Here is a 12618-nt window from a genome sequence, read left to right on the forward strand (position 1 = left end):
TGTTTAAACAGTAATAGAGAGCTTGAGGACGGCTGATCTGAGCTCAGTATCAGCAAGTGTGATATATAAAAATGAGCACGAGATGCTGTGACTCGTCAGCAATGTGTATACGTGTGTGTGTGTTTGTGCATGCATCCCTATATAAGTGTGTATGTACTGTGGACTTACATGTCCTGAAAGTAGCAGTGATGCCTGGTCCGACCACAGAGCCAAACAGGACGTAAAGGGAAATCACATACTCGGTGTCATGGACCAGATTTTTCAGTAAATACTCTGTAATGCTCTTATTCAGAGCCAGCTGCCTGGGTCGATCTCTTCCAGTAAATTCTGTAACACACACACACACACACACACAGGGTTATGCACACTATCACTACCACTCAAATAGGAACAGTAAAGAGAAATGAGTTATAATAGAGAGAGATAGAGAGAAATTTTCAAATGAAGGCATATTGGTATTTAAACACAGTCATTAAAAAAAAGCAAAGCGACGTCACGGGAACTCGTCTCTAATCTTTCATCCTCTCTCCTCCACTTTTCTTTTCTATTCTGCGTCTTCTCTCTTCTGTGATTTAAACTCGTCTCTGTGTCAGCCCCGTAGCTGTGAGTCATCGCTCTTCCCTTCATTACGCCGAGTCCACAGGTTGCTCGTTTCATGTGCAGCCCAACAGCACATCAGCCTCTTTCAAAGCCTCTGCGTTCAGAGCGCAATTCAAGGTGACATCCAGCTCATAGTTTGTTTCCTGTCCTTGCATTACGTGCGTGCGTGTGTGTGCGCGCGTGTGTGTGCGTGCGTGCGTTCGTGCTCGCGCGCGCGCGTGTGTGTGTGTGTGTGTGTGTGTGTGTGTGTGTGTGTGTAGGCACATGCACAAACTTTTTAGCACAATGACAGCATGAGTCATTGAACTTGCCCAGAAACGCCTCAACAATGTCACAAACAGATCAGTTGAGAAGAATATGATAATGATGAAAGGCTAACACAATGAAAGGTACAGGAAGTATAAAGAGATGGGGAACAAAACAAAGTATCTGCTTGTGAGGTGTGTGCGTGTGTGTGTGTGTGTGTGTGTGTGTGTGTTACCTGCAGTGGGACCCCAGGCCAACCTGTACCCTGTGGCCCCTGAAACAGCGTTCCATGAAGTCAAAGCGCTGTTGGTGCTCACCACTGTGGCCTTCAGAGTCTGTACTGCACTGCTCTCCACTGACACACACACACACACACACACACACACAATACAATTCTGATGACTTCAATCATTTGTCCATCTTCAGTAAGCACTTTATCCAGGTCAGGGCGGCAGTGGATCCGGAGTCTATCCCAGGAACACTAGGTGTGAAGTGTGAGGCCTTCTAGCTACTTGCATGTTTTTGGGAGGTGGGAGGAAACCAGCGAACCCGGAGGAAACCCACGTAGACATGAGCAGTGTACGGACAGTAACCTGAGCTCAGAATCGGACCACCGTGCCGCCCTGATTCCTGATTCACTCTGACACGTTTCAAAATAAATCAATCAATCAATCTAAGTATTTTTAGTTTTTAGCTACTCACATGTCTTGGTCTTGCTGGACGTCACTGGTCCTTCTACATCCACAAACACGGGGTTGATGCTGATAGTGTACTCTGTTCCGGCATGAAGACCCTGCACCATGTAGAACTTATAGTTCCCTCCAAGGTTGACGCTCTCGATGTGGCCCTCTGGAAACACACGAAAAGAAATCAATCATAGAGTCGAGCCTAAAAGGATTTTTACTTTGATTGTCATGTTTTCATTCAGTATCAATTTTAAAACTATTCATCGGTTATCAGCCGGTACAGCCCAGCTTAATTATCGGTATCGGTATCGGTAGAATCCATTATCGGTCGACTGCTATACTCAGATGCTCCACAGCATTGACTGTAACTATAAATGCAAAAAAGCACCACATGCCATTCTTTAATAAATACATATATGGCAAATGTTCTGTCGTGAAAGAGGAATAAAACACTTGCGTATGCACTGTTGTAGAAAAACAATCAACTTTGGCATAGTAACTGGAAATCCGCGTCACGTTGGGTGGCATCACACCACCGCGCTGTTGATTATTTTTCCATAACAGCACGGCCTCGAGTGTTTTATTGTTTAAGAACAAACATACTCAAGTCATTTCAATTTATTTTGAAAACGTTATAATCTTTTTTTTTATTTTTTATGTTGTTTGGATTGCTCTGTATCCAGTGAACGCCGTTGCATCTGACCGAATCTGACGCTGCACGCTTGCTAAACCCGTTAGTGATTGATACGGAAAACTAATAGGGCCGTTTTTAAATATAAAACAGACGGTTATTGATCTTCACAACTCAAATCATTTACATAAACAACACACGGGTGGTTCCGATTAAACACGATCCGAGTCGTAATAATATTTCATTTTAAAAGTCTGGAACAGTTGATGGTTCCACGAGCAAAAAATGCCCCCGAAATCAAGCTTGTCTTTTACTTCCACGGTCATGCACACCGTCTGCGTGTCCGGCAACAGATAAAAAAGGGACTGCATTAGAAGAAAATCCCTCAAACCCGTTCTAAAATATGGTGGTGGGGTCTTAATGCTTTGGGGTTGTTTTGCAGCTGGTGGTCCTTCCATAATGATATGACTTGGCGGTAGATATATCATCAAATCAACACAGAAATGATTGCAGGACCGTTCCAACCATCTCAGGCTCAAGACTCTAAAAAGAGAGTGCACAAATGTAATATTGTGCATGGAGGAGGATCCAAAATCCTCCACGAGTGTCTCCAAGTTCGTTAGATGTTAAAAAGAAGAGGCTATTATTCTCTAGAGACGTAAGGGTGAGGTCCAGAAGAAGAAAAAGAGACAGGACCGTACATAATCATGTATCATGTGAGTACCTGAGGATGCCCAGGTGAGTCTGTAGCCTGTTGCTCCTCTCACCGAGAGCCAGCGAGCCTGCACCGTGTCCGTAGTGGCGTTTTCAACCAACAGCTGCTGAACCGGGAACAGCTTCACTGCAACACACCAGAGGTGAGAGTAATTATCATAAAATGCATTCTGTAGACCAAGCAGGTTCTCGGATTTTTCTGCGACCTCACTGACACTATTTTAAGAACCAAAGGTTCTTTTTCCTAATAAATAAAAGGCCAGCAAATGCTGTCGGTTTAGTCCGGGTCACGTACTGCGCTTCACCTTCATGAGCGTATCTCACACCAACAGCAGGGATGTAGAGCGATCCCTTCTATGCTTTCTCGCTCTCGTTTAACAAAAGTGAATCTCTGTAAATATTATAAACATGCATTCCCAGTGTATACGATCATACATAGTTCAAACATGAGCAGCTCTCATCGAGGTTAGATTTGAACCCAGTAGGCTACAAACTGAAATACAGCCCAGGGGGTGTTTAGATTAATATCGTTTTAATAAAACCGTGACCATGCTACTCAAGGATACGCATATTTTTTTAAAAAAATTGATAAAGCCAGTTTGTGCAACGCCAGTCTGATAAACCTGGAGTCTAAAAAGTGTCAAATGAGCTTCAGATTAAATTTGAGACCCTTTGTGACAGAGCAGGATTAAAACGATGGTAAGTGAATGGTAAGGAGTTATTTTGTACACACCAGAGAATGAAGAGTTGTGTGATTAAATATATCCACCACTATAGTGCCATCTATTGGTGAATGGAGAAACATCTCGATACATGATACAAGCGCATAAAGTGCTGTACTCACTTAATTTCAGGAAGGGGGGGGGGGGGGGGGGCAGTCGGTCCTTTCAGCAGTAAAACAGAAACAAAAGACTTTTGTCTTCTATGAAAAGTACGGTTACTTTACTCGTATCACGTGTTTAAATTATTAGATGGCATTATCAATCAAAAAATGGCATGAAAATTACATTTTTCTTCTTTTTTTAAAAAAAATAAAAAATCACTATATTAAAAACTAACTGAAGTTAGCGGGCATGAAGTAAAAGCAGAACTGAAAAATATACTTGTGTAAAATTTTCTAACATTTTAGGTCTAAAATAATAGAATGCTTACATTTGTATACGGCATATCTTTCATTATTATAGTAATGCTGCTTAATGTAGAGTTTATACGTCTTATACGGATAATGTTTGTGACAGTCTGACCTTATTTTACTCGATCAGAACTTTTCGTGTAGAAAGTTTAGACAGAGGGACATGCTGCACCGGTCAGCGTCAGCCATCTTGGATTGGGGAGGAGCAACACTTAATGGAGTAACAGAACTCAGGATATTGGGGTGTACTGTATAATGCTGCAATCCATTGTGCTTATGGGAGAAATGCAATGAAACATTCGTTCAACTTGGAATTCCCAGTCGGGAATTCGTGTAACATCTCTGACATACACACACACCCGACGCCAGAACTCTCTCTCTCTCTCTCTCTCTCTCAATATATATATATATATATATATATATATATAAATTACATTTTGCTAAAAGGTGTTAATTTACCCTCTGTATAGAGACTTTTGGGACACCATAGATGTGATCGCAGCGTAACACTGGCGTGGTTCTGGGTGTGATTTACGTCTTATATGTTCATAAAGCAGTTCTTAAATTTATGATCTGTAAAAGGTATAAATTATTCAGTAATGACATGAATGAAGGTATTTGTTAAAGGAACGTAAGGCTGGGTCATGACAGTTTAAGGGTTATCAGATTACATGCATAGGGGCAGAAATGAAAGCCAAAAAACCCCCCAAAATTCATACGTGTTCTTCCGATGACAGACACAGGCTCACTGGATCCCTCCGGGTACATGGCGTAGATGCTGACTGTGTATGTCTTATCCTCCTCCAAGCTATCAATCACATGAGAGGAGGCGTCGCCCTGCAGCGTCTGCTCGTAGATCATCCCGGGTCTGTCGGCTGGGATAATAAAACAGAGATCTGTTTAGACCTGATTTCATTCATTCATATCATAATTGCATGTTAGTGATTGTTCTTTAGTATGAAATTGTGTCAATCTGCGTCATTATCAAATATAAAAGTGAATACATGGTGACTGAGAACATCGGAAATGGCAGCTGCTCACGTCTCGGGATGGAGATTTTGTACGTGTCCACGTGGCCGAGCGGAGACGTCCAGGCCAAGCGCAAAGAGAACAGCCCCTCCTCGATCACACGGAAGTTCGCTACTGCCGGTACAGGAACTGCAAAAAAAATGTGAATCAACTACAATCAAACTATAAGTTACTACAGCGCTGTCGACATCTCTGATCTGATTAGTCAGAAGGTGACGATTCATTCGTTTCTATAGTAACAGCTCGTTTCTATAGTAACAGCTCGTTGGTAGAGACTGGTACGGTATGACAACTGATCAACATAGCCCAAAGCTAATAACAAAACGGATTTTGAAAGAACGTCTCGATATTTAACAAAGACAAACTTCTAAAATGTTCCTGTCATGAGATGTTTATTGAACATTTATGGAAGGAGTCTCCAGTGTCAGCGCTTTTTCCACCACGGACAGAGGCGTTTACGATTTGCAGACTGTCGGTAATGTGACAAGCCGCTTTTTGTTTATGGTTAAACAATTATAAATGGTTAAAAAGCACAATGTATGATAAACTCTGGCAAAGTGTTGTGGCATAAGGGGAATAAAACAGGACGATCGGGATGTGCTATGTTATAGGAAAGTAATGGACTTCAGGGTGGTAATCGTAACTCCACTTCATCGCACGTCATACCATTGATTATTTTCCTATAAGAGCACATCCCCGAGTGTTTTATTCCTTAATGATTTATTGGCTGTGCGCCACGTGCGCTCATGACCCTGTCTCCGGTTCACTGGTTGTCCTCCTTGGACCACTTTTGGTAGGAACTAACCACTGCACACCAGGAACACCCCACAAGACCTGCCGTTTCAGAGACGCTCTGACCCAGCCGTCTAGCCATCACAATCTGTCCCTTGTCAGAGTCGCTCAGATCCTTACGCTTGCCCATTTTTCCTGCTTCCATCACGTCAACTTCGAGACCTGACTGTTCACTTGCTGCGTAATAAATATACCCCACCCCTCGACAGGTGCCGGTGTAACGGGATAATCAATGTTCTTCACGTCACCTGTCAGTGGTTTTAATGTTCTGGCTGATCGGTGTACGGTATATTATTGCTTTTACATGTAGAGCCTAGAGTGATTAAAAGTGAATCAGTTAATCTGATTGAAACTGTTTACAGCCAGGGTTCCCTCCTAGACTCGCGTTTTTAGAGAAATATGTACCATCGTAATTATTTATAGACATCATTATGGCTTTTTAGTCCTGAAATATTCTCCCAAATAATAATAATAATACTCCATATTTGAATCGTTCTGCATCATACTGAAAGCATATTTCTTTTTTTGATTAAAACTGCAAAGTTGAAATTATTTACTCGATTTCGAATAACAAGACAATAAACACCTACAGCTATTTGTGATTTGGTGATAATAATACTTACTCGTCTCGGTGATCACGGTGGAGGATTCTCCGATGAGTCCGGGGTAGACGGCGTAGACGGTGAGAGAGTACTCTGTCTTCGGGGTCAACCCTGTTACCTTGGTATTCCCCACATCTCCCTTCAAATCAATCTGAGATATAGGGATGAGGTTTAGGATACATATTTCTGCGTTTCCTCCTCTCCATTAAGAAAATTACGCAGCTCTGTCTGTACTTCTTTCAGGTGCAGTGGTGTAAGAAGTTCCTGAACTGGTTTAGGCTCACGTGCGTTTGCAAAATTTCTGATTACCAGGGCGACTCACAGCAACTTCATGATTTAGAGGATATTTTTCTCCTCAATAACGCATGTGCTGTCATTTTAAAACAGATCATCCTATGAACAATAGCGTTAAGCCCCTTCTGTATCTACTTAAGTAACTTATTTACCGTTACACATATTTTTATATCCTATTTTCCCATCATGCTGCTGTAGCACTTTAACTTCCCCATGAGGGATTAATAAAACTTTATCTCGTCTTATTTAAAACCCGACTGGATGACTTCAGTCCCCAACTATGAATATGGACAATAACAGAGGTGAGAGTGTGTCAGTAGCATGTTTTGTGTGTGTGTGTGTGTGTGTGTGTGTGTGTGTGTGTGTGGCTCTGCTGGGGTGTAGCTCTCACCTGTCGGGGTTTTATCGGGAGCAGATGGCCCTTCGGAGACACGGGAGCAATCAGCAGCCTGTAACCTGTCACGTCTCCAGTGGCCTGACTCCAGGAGAGCTGCAGAGAGTTGTAGCTCAACTCACTGACCTGCAGGTCCCTGGGGCCGACCACCTTCTCTGTCACTACCACACACACACACACACACACACACACACACACAGAGAAATAGTGATAAAGAGAGAGACAGACAGCGAGAGGAAAATGGACACAGGCCAACAGATGGTGTGAGATTCATTTCTACTCAAGCGAAGCCAAGTTCAGGCTGTGTCTCCTCTCGTGAGTGTGTTTGTGCTGCGTGTCTCACCCGGACGAGTGTGTTTAACAGGTCGAGGAGGTTCGGAGGCGGTGAAACACACTCGGCGTGAGATTTTGGGCAGCAGGTTCTCTAGATAGGACGAATCAGGGCTGAGCATCAGGTGCTCCTCATGAGGCTCGCTCACTATCCTCCTCAGCTCCTCCGGATCAGCATTCCTCACACCTGAGCAACACACACACACACACACACACACACACACACACACACACACACACACGCACATTTGTTATTTCTTAGATTATGCATCAATTGGAATGTAATTGTTTTTTAATATATGTATCAATGAATTATTTATGTAATGTATGTAATATATTTAATGTGTGTGTGTGTGTATATATATATAAATAGTATAACAAAATAGATAAAAATGGAATAAACCATTCTTCTCTCAATACGACTTCCTTTCTATAAAAAAATGATACCTTATTATTGCTATTATATATTCAAATAAAACTCTATTCTAATCTATTTCTATGTAATTCTTCTGAACATCTTCATTCGTCTGATATGCAAACGACGGAGATGGAGATTCTATGAATATGCAAATTAGCCTATTGCATCACGCAGCAACTTCTAGCTACTTTTCAAACCCGGGGTAGGTCACGTTCTGCTGAAAAGAGTTTGTGCGGGCGTGTGGTGTTCTGGTGTAGATGTACGGACCCGAGCTCTCCCCGGGCCAGACTGATTAGAGAGTCTGAGTGTCAGAACATCAGAGGGGGAAAAGGAGACTCGCCTGATGAGAAATCGCTGCAATTAGCCGGCCGCTCTCTAATGAGCTGCAATTATTTCTACGCTCTGGGCATCGAGATTGGGCCGAGCGTTAAAGAGTCGAGGCGGCGAAGCCAACCGCTGACAAACACCAGCTGCATCAACACCTCCGTATTTGCTGATATACAGTACAGTATATTGATGGATCTCATGACTAATCCCCACGTTAACCAGAACTGGAAGGAGTGGTGTAAAGTGGTGGTGATGCTTACCTACTGCGAAAAGAGAGATGCCACTCTCCGCTATCGCTTTAACCGGTCCATCGATCACGTCATCTGATCTGCCATTAGTAATGAGCACTGCAATCTGAAAAATGATAATAGCTTCCTTTATTATGCTGGAAATATTCTAATAGGGTCCTTTAATTAACATTATCTACTGCATTAACAAACAAAAGTACTTTTGCTTTCATAAAGGAATAACTGAATGTCAGAATTAATTATTCTAAACGATAAGCCAAATAATAGTTCCTGCATTAAACAAAGTTTATTCCATCAGAGTAAAAATAAGTGCATGATGACCATAATGAATTACCGCCTTAATGAATATGTTAATTGTTGAAAAATATACATATGTTACAAAAAAAAAAAAATGTGGGTGCCAATATTTATACCCTGAGACTTGAATTTAGCTGATTATGAACATGCAGTATGTTCATTTATATCTACTTTCTCTATGTGTTAATGTTAATTACACCGCATTAATGCCGAGTTCTCAATTCTGATTGGCCAGAAGGTGTCCGTTGACATTAATGCGCTCGTTCTGATATGTTATCGTCACTATAGCAACTGTGAATTCACCGGGACGCTCCATAACAACGTGTGTAATTGTCGACGTTTTCTGTGAGGAGACGTTAATTTAGCATTTTGTGTAAGGAGTCTCCAGTGTCAGCGTTTTGTAACAGTCAAGAGGTAACGCTGTAAGTCTTATTTACTTCAAAAGAGAGAAGAAAAGAGAGGCTGGCGAGAGAGAGAACGACTCTTTATAGCTGCTAAAGCACAAGTGATAACAGGAACTAACTGGTTTTGGATGTCCCACAACATTACATGTAACTGTAAACAGGTTAAAAAGTAGGACGTGCTAAATATAAGTATAAAAGGAATAAAACATCATAAAACATCATCACACATCCTTTCCCTAACGTAGTAATTAAGGTTACTTAAGGGGACCTTAATATAAAGCTCTAACATATTATGTGCGGGTCGTCTAATTAAATCCGTAACAAGCTCGGGCGTGTCAGACCTGCCTCAGACAGAAACGATTATTTGTCATTATGAAAGCGCGACTGCTTTTTTTAAGTTCACCTAAAGAAGAGGGTCGAGTTCATCAAAATTCACCAAACAGCATTATGCCTCGGTGTGTGTGTGTGTGTGTGTGTGTGCGTGTGTGCGTGTGTGAGAGAGAGAGAGCGGATTTTAAATAAAAGTCGATATCTCTGCAGTTAATTACAGCAAACCAGTCCTTTGCCTGCTGCCTCATTTGCACATCAGGTGCTCGTCTCTGCAGGACAAGCAGCTGTATGCGGTCTGAAATCCTAATGAAGTCCTCGTTTCCATGCAGAAACGTCCTAACATTACTTACAGCCACTCTGTTAATATAAAACCCAATGTGCTGTGGCACATGTCAGCTCCTTGGCTGGAGAACACACATAAAAACGGATCATTTCTTTGTTAAGCGCTCATTCCAGCAGGTTATCAGTACAGCATCCATGCTAGTTGGTCAGGTAAATAAAAGAAACGTGCATGCGTGGTTTTAAAAAAAAAAAATAATAATTTTTTTAAATCTACAGTATTATCACACCTTTGGAGTGTTTTCCCGGACAATCGACGGGCTAAAGACGGACTCCACGAGGAACTCGAGGGCCACGCCCGTACGACTGCTTCCTCCTTCATACGGCAGCTCCTCCACCGCGTTTAATATCTCTTCCATCGTGGAGTAGTCCGTCAGAGCTACACGCATCCTGATAACAGAAACACACCAGCACGTCCTCTCTTTAATACTGTATCCTAAACATAATCCCTGGCTCGAGCTGAACATTAATCAGACTTTAATGCTAACATTAACCAAACATACACTTAATTTAGTGGTCAGTCAGACACATTTCCCTTTTATGGAATAAAAATCACAGATATATACAGAGGTTTGTAATAAATTCATGTGGTAGATAAGAATTAACACTCAACACTGATATCATGAAAATCTGAGTAGACCAAGTTTATATATCTGTTATATATGTTTTTAGATTAGTTTAATTAATACTGAGTTGCCAGACCTTAAGATTTATAAAAGGTTGTCACCAAATACTAATAGATTATTCAGAACTGAAAGATAATGTGTTGTAACAGATACAAATACACAGAATTTTGTTTGTTTGGTTTTTTCCCCCACAGGGTATCTGGTTGAGTCTAGATGTTTGCATCAGGACTAGTTTGCATCCCACAGAACATAAGAAAAAAGTTGCGTGAGCAGGCGGCTGTGGCTCAGGTGGTAGAGCGGGTTGTCGACTAATTGTAGGGTGGGCAAGACACTGAACCCCGAGTTGCTCCCGATGGCAAGCTAGAACCTTGCATGGCAGCTCTGCTGTTATTGGTGTGTGTGTGTGTGTGTGTGTGTGTGATTGAACGGTGAATTAGAAACAGTGTAAAGCGCTTTGTAGAACCGCTAAGAGCTATATAAGTGCAGACCATTTACCACTATTTAGCATTTCATGCCAGCATGAGAGAGCAGTCAGGGGACAAGGACTACGTTCATTAACATACGATACATTTACAGGCTTTATTCATTCATCCTTACTTTAAATTCGGCTACACGGTTTAAATTTGTTACAAACAAAATCAAAAACAGTCCCATAAACATCTTTAGTTGAGACTTATCTAATTATAAACTGAAGCGATGTACAGCAGCTGAGGATAAGTAGCAGACAGAACCTTTCGGTTTAGACCACACCCGTTTTGGGTTTAAATACAGATAGTGGTATTATGTTATGCCCCTGATACCTTGTTTGTCCAACATAACCTCATATTGCATACATGCAAATCTATAGTGGATGTTTACATGATTATTCCTACATCCAGTGGCTACTGTGTGCTAATGACCACTAGGGGCACTGTGTGGAATATGTAAGGGATAATCCATGGCTAGGTTTGAATTCCACGGGTTCAATGCACGAGGTATGCAGTAAGGATAAGCGGTACAGAAAATGGATGGATTTTGTTCGTTATTTTATATAAGGGTTGTTGGATCTAGAATTCCACCTGCTTGAAATCATACACGGAGATAAAGTACGATTACATTTATTTGAATGAATTATAGTAAATAGTTATTAGAGAGAAAGAGTGAGTTACCTGCGTCTGTGCCGCGTCTCTACTAATAATGAAGCTGTGAGTTGAACTGTATGTTACTATGGTTACAGCTGTGTATAGGCAGCACATTCATTTAGATCCACGAAAATTGACTGAACTACCTGTGCATTGTACTGTTATAACACACACCTTCCAGCCAATCAGAATCGAGTATTCGGACAGACCATGGTATAATTTACTGATAATATATTGATAGCTTCATTATTATTATTATTATTATTATTATTATTATTATTATTTTTATTATTATCGTAGTGTTCCCTGGTGATGCACCAGAAAAACGTTCACCCTAATATAACTATAGAACAATATAAAAAACAGCATACAGCGCCTTCCACTAATATTGGCACCCTTGGTAAATATGAGTAAAGAAGGCTGTGAAAAAAAATTGTGAATTTTTTTTAACAAAAGGTTAAACAATAGACAATTTTTCACAGCCTTCTTTGTTCATATTTACCAAGGGTGCCAATATTAGTGGAGGGCGCTGTAAATAATACGCCTCCCACCTAGAGAACACGGCCACTTATGCTCTCTTGGAGTTCACAATCTTCGGATGATAGGGCTGTCAAATTAAATCTGACCCTAAACAAATGGCGGTGCGCTTCCTTGTTTATAAAATACCCTGCACAGTGCCCCTTGTGGTCAACAGCACACGATAGCCACTGAACGTAGGAATGTGCACAAAATAAACCACCAGCGGAATCGTACGCGATATGATGTCGTGTCATGACATTATTTTCATTTTTCCCCCCAATAATAGATAAATAATACAATAGATGCTTTAAACTAGGAAAAAGAACACACTTTAATGATAATATAATAAAGGTTTATACACTATACTTAACAAGTGCCTCAACAGTTTGAAATGAAAGGAAATCCATATGATTAACATTTCTATCAAATTATTTTACTCCCCGCCCCCAACTCCGCCCATTGAACCCCTGTATATATAGTCAGCCGTGTACATCTTGTCTATTATACTACACCTGGTCTGTTGCTTTTCTTTACTCCAG

At 41.2% G+C, this 12618-nt stretch overlaps 1 protein-coding gene across 12 annotated transcripts in view; it reads right to left on the minus strand.

Moving 5' to 3' along the window:
• The window catches only part of col7a1l (collagen type VII alpha 1-like), a 120284-nt gene that overhangs the window by 76953 nt on the left and 30713 nt on the right, over positions 1-12618 (minus strand). For 11 of the 12 annotated variants that reach the window (XM_017494700.3, XM_047162108.2, XM_017494699.3 and 8 more), the window contains 11 exons: positions 10044-10203; positions 8456-8549; positions 7464-7637; positions 7118-7281; positions 6454-6583; positions 5051-5167; positions 4729-4884; positions 2888-3004; positions 1549-1695; positions 1082-1201; positions 169-327 (listed from right to left, as the gene is read on the minus strand). In XM_017494700.3, the coding sequence (XP_017350189.1) occupies positions 169-327; positions 1082-1201; positions 1549-1695; positions 2888-3004; positions 4729-4884; positions 5051-5167; positions 6454-6583; positions 7118-7281; positions 7464-7637; positions 8456-8549; positions 10044-10203 (1538 nt within the window). Of the gene's footprint in view, positions 1-168; positions 328-1081; positions 1202-1548; positions 1696-2887; positions 3005-4728; positions 4885-5050; positions 5168-6453; positions 6584-7117; positions 7282-7463; positions 7638-8455; positions 8550-10043; positions 10204-12618 lie in introns of those variants that run through there. The other variant, XM_053688167.1, reaches the window with a different exon arrangement.

The sequence above is a fragment of the Ictalurus punctatus genome, chromosome 19, assembly GCF_001660625.3.
Source record: "Ictalurus punctatus breed USDA103 chromosome 19, Coco_2.0, whole genome shotgun sequence".
In the NCBI taxonomy this organism is placed as follows: Eukaryota; Metazoa; Chordata; class Actinopteri; order Siluriformes; family Ictaluridae; genus Ictalurus; species Ictalurus punctatus.